The sequence below is a fragment of the Gobio gobio genome (assembly GCF_949357685.1).
Source record: "Gobio gobio genome assembly, chromosome: 6".
NCBI classification, from domain to species: domain Eukaryota; kingdom Metazoa; phylum Chordata; class Actinopteri; order Cypriniformes; family Gobionidae; genus Gobio; species Gobio gobio.
The window spans coordinates 56,588,904-56,592,846 of NC_137102.1; the positions used below are offsets into that span (position 1 = coordinate 56,588,904).

General features: G+C 41.1%; 1 protein-coding gene across 1 annotated transcript; it reads left to right on the plus strand.

Annotated features, from left to right (window-relative positions):
- Positions 1-2,159: 2,159 nt before the first annotated feature.
- On the plus strand, positions 2,160-3,356 carry rxfp3.2a (relaxin family peptide receptor 3.2a; the record flags this gene model as incomplete). The annotated part of the gene is made up of 1 exon (XM_079818468.1): positions 2,160-3,356. One exon carries the CDS (start codon positions 2,160-2,162, stop codon positions 3,354-3,356), a length of 1,197 nt encoding a protein of 398 aa, XP_079674594.1.
- Between the last annotated feature and the right edge of the window lie 587 nt (positions 3,357-3,943).

Sequence of the window (3,943 nt, forward strand, 5' to 3'; positions counted from 1 at the left end):
TTTATTTCAAGGCATATTTCTCACCAACAAACTAACAAAAAACCAGGGGTGTATTCCAGAAAGCAGGTTATGTGACATACCCTGGTATGTTTAAGAGTAAGTAAGCGGATAACCTCAACTTTCGGTTCCAAAAACGGAGGTAACTTTCAGGGTATGCAAGTAGCCATAGCAACTCAGTCTCTGAACATAACCTTCTCCAGAGCAGGTTATGTTCCAGGGTTAGTTTGCTTAAGAGGTATTCAGATGCATGTTATATAATTAATAAAGTTATATTAATATAACTAAATGTGTTATATAGTTACAGTTATATAATATACAATAGTCAACTTTATTTATATAGCGTTTTTTTACAATGCCGATGGTTTCAAAGCAGCTTCACAGTGTTAAACAGGAAAATAATGCAACAGAATTTGATTCGGCCGTACAGCCGCTCCGGAGAAAACGGTGATGTCATCAGCTCAGTTCAATTATCATACAGTGACAGTGTGGGTAGATCAGTAATTTAGTTTATATAGTTAATTTAGTTTACTAATTAGATTTATTTGGATATTTAGTTGAAAATTTAGTGTCACTCAATATTAAATATTAATTCTAAAGCACTATTACAACAAGGTAATGTTTGAATGTTAACTCAATTCAAATATATGTATTATTTATTTTATTGTCATCTCACACATGGATCTGCATTCAATTATAGCATCAAACAAACAATATAATCCTTATTCTCAGTGAATAAAGAATACTTATTAAACGAAAAGGTAAAAAAAAAAAAAATGATTGCACAACCACCAAATAGTTGGCGATGTGCTTTAAAGCTACACTGTGTGATATTTTCCCCCATCTAGCGGTGAAAATGTATATGACCATCCAGTGAATATTAGTTTCTGTTCCTCTCAATTCCGATTTCGTTTCAACTCCTACGGTGGCCGATTTAGTCCAAGATTAACATGGCTTCCAGTTCGACCTCGTCCACATCCGACACGGTGCCATCGAGTGTTAAAACGCCAAAGGCGAAGCTTGAATTCACGGGTATGTCCCTCTTTGGCTAATGTACTTTCAAGATGGAGGGGCAACATGGCGACCTGCATTCGAACCCCTCGCTCACCCGTATGTATTTTAAATGGCATATTATAAACTTACGAGAATACTTTATTACTTTAAAGAAGTAAATATACGTTAATGAGTACATATATTTTTGAAAGAACTAAGTGTTTTTAGCTAAGAATAAACTAAAAAAGTTACACAGTGTAGCTTTAAGTAGGTTATGTAAATCGCCATTAAACAAAATAAGAAGGAAATAGAATGGTGCGCTTTTTCTTAGCGTCTGTTTCCGTGGTGAATCATCGATTTTTTCCCCCATCAGTGCTGAAAATGCATTCGACAATCTAAAAAAATACATTTACTCGAAAAAAATTGTAAGCCTTTTTTTTCATGATTTACGCATTTCAATTATAAAATTCCATCAAATTGAATTGAATAATCCTTACATATTATTCAAATGATGAAAAGCTTCATAAGCTTCATAAAACTTTTTTTTATAAATCTCAATGGAACAAGGGGATGGAGTGTTTTGTTTATGTGATTCATATTCATAAATAAAAAAATGAAAATGCAAGTTTAAGATTCACACAAAATGTTTTATCAAGCTCTATTTTTCACTCATTTAAAATTCTTAATTCTTAATAAGAATTATTATTTCTTTAGATTATTCAATTCAATTTGATGGAATTTTACTATAACTGAAATGTGTAAATCTTGAAAAAGACTACAGAAATGTGGAGTAATATAATTTAGATCGAATGCCATTTTTTTTGCATTACAGTAATGGAGACTGATGGGAAAATGTGCTTAATTGTCATTAAAATAGTTGAATATACATTTGTTGATATAGCAGATATTTTTACCCATACTAAAAAAAATCACTTCCCCATGTGACAGTCTCCCCTATAAAAGCTCAGAGATGCTCCTCGAGCTCATTCAGGTGCGGAAAGTCCGAGGAGAGAAGACCAGCGCAGATTCACGCAACAGTTTCTCAATCTGGGAATAAAGAGTTTACCCACATTAGGATCGCATGATGCAACTTTAGGATTAATTTTAGGAGAATATTTGTGTAGCACATGGGATCTTATAGAAATCGTATGAGTGTGTAAAGCCGTGCCATGCAGGGGAACAGCAGCGCGTTGGCACCGGGTTTAGCGGCGTGCGGTCCGGCACTGGACGAGGGTGATGCGCTGTCGAACCGGACTCTCCAGAACCTGTCGCTCCGCTGCTGGCTGCAGCTGCTCTCCAAAGAGTCCGCGCCGGAGCTCTACGGCGACAGCTCGAGCATGGCCATGCGCGTCGTGATCGCGCTCGTCTACCTGATAGTGTGCGCGCTGGGGCTCGTCGGGAACCTGTTGGCACTTTACCTGCTCCAGTCGCGCCACAGACTCAAGCAGTCGTCCATCAACTGCTTCGTTATGAGTTTGGCCGTGACAGACCTGCAGTTCGTGCTGACCCTTCCCTTCTGGGCCGTGGACACCGCTTTAGACTTCAGATGGCCGTTTGGAAAGGTCATGTGCAAGATCATCAGCTCGGTGACCACCATGAACATGTACGCGAGCGTGTTCTTCTTGACGGCCATGAGCGTGGCGCGCTACTGCTCTCTGTCCTCTTCCCTGCGGATGCAAAGTCCCAAAACGGCCTCGGCAGAGGTCAAGTGGGCCAGCCTGGGGATCTGGCTCGTGTCCGTGGTGGCCACCATCCCTCACGCGGTGTACTCGACCACGGCGCAGGTGTCCGACGACGAGCTGTGCCTCGTGCGCTTTTCGGACTCCGGTAGCTGGGACCCGCAGCTGCTGCTCGGTCTCTATCAGACCCAGAAAGTGCTTTTGGGCTTCGTGATTCCGCTGGTCATCATCTGCGTTTGTTACCTCCTCCTGCTGCGCTTCGTTCTGCGGCGGCGCGTCAGCGGCATTCCCGGCTCGGAGAGCGAGAGAGGGCGGCACAAGCGCCGCTCCAAAGTTACCAGATCCGTCACCATCGTGGTTCTATCGTTCTTTTTGTGCTGGCTGCCCAACCAGGCGCTGACCCTTTGGGGAGTGCTCATCAAATTCGACCTGGTGCCGTTCAGTAACGCGTTTTACAACGCGCAAGCTTACGCGTTCCCCATCACCGTGTGCCTGGCGCACACCAACAGCTGCCTGAACCCGGTGCTGTACTGTCTGATCCGACAGGAGTACCGCACCGGCCTCAAGAAACTGCTGTTTAGAGCCACCCCGTCCATCCGGAACCTGGCCAGGCTGGTCTACAGGAGGAAGAAGGTGGCGGAGGCTCCGGCTGGAGTTGCCGTGGTGCAGATGGAGATCGGGATGTGATTTTGCCAACAAGACTTGTTCGGACTTTTAAATGCATCGTCGTATACCTCTGCTTCATGGATTTATCAGACATTACTGATTTGAAATAGAATTATTATAATATATCTACATTACCAGTTATACATTTGGACACACTTTTATGTTTTTTTTTCTACTGCAAGTTTAAGGAAATAAACGATCTATCTATCTATCTATCTATCTATCTATCTATCTATCTATCTATCTATCTATCTATCTATCTATCTATCTATCTATCTATCTATCTATCTATCTATCTATCTATCTATCTATCTATCTATCTATCTATCTATCTATCTATCTATCTATCTATCTATCTATCTATCTATCTATCTATCTATCTATCTATCTATCTATCTATCTATCTATCTATCTAGAGTGAATTAAAGCAGATGTAAAAGCAAGTGTCCAGCATATGGGAACAAAATTATATCTGTTGTAGTTTCCGTTCACAACTATAGAAGTTTCTCCAACTATGAAGATTTCTGCTTCTGAGAATCTTGGAAAGATGAAAAGAGTCCCTTTATTCTAAAGCATCAATAGTTGAGAAGGTGTGTTCAACCACCTGA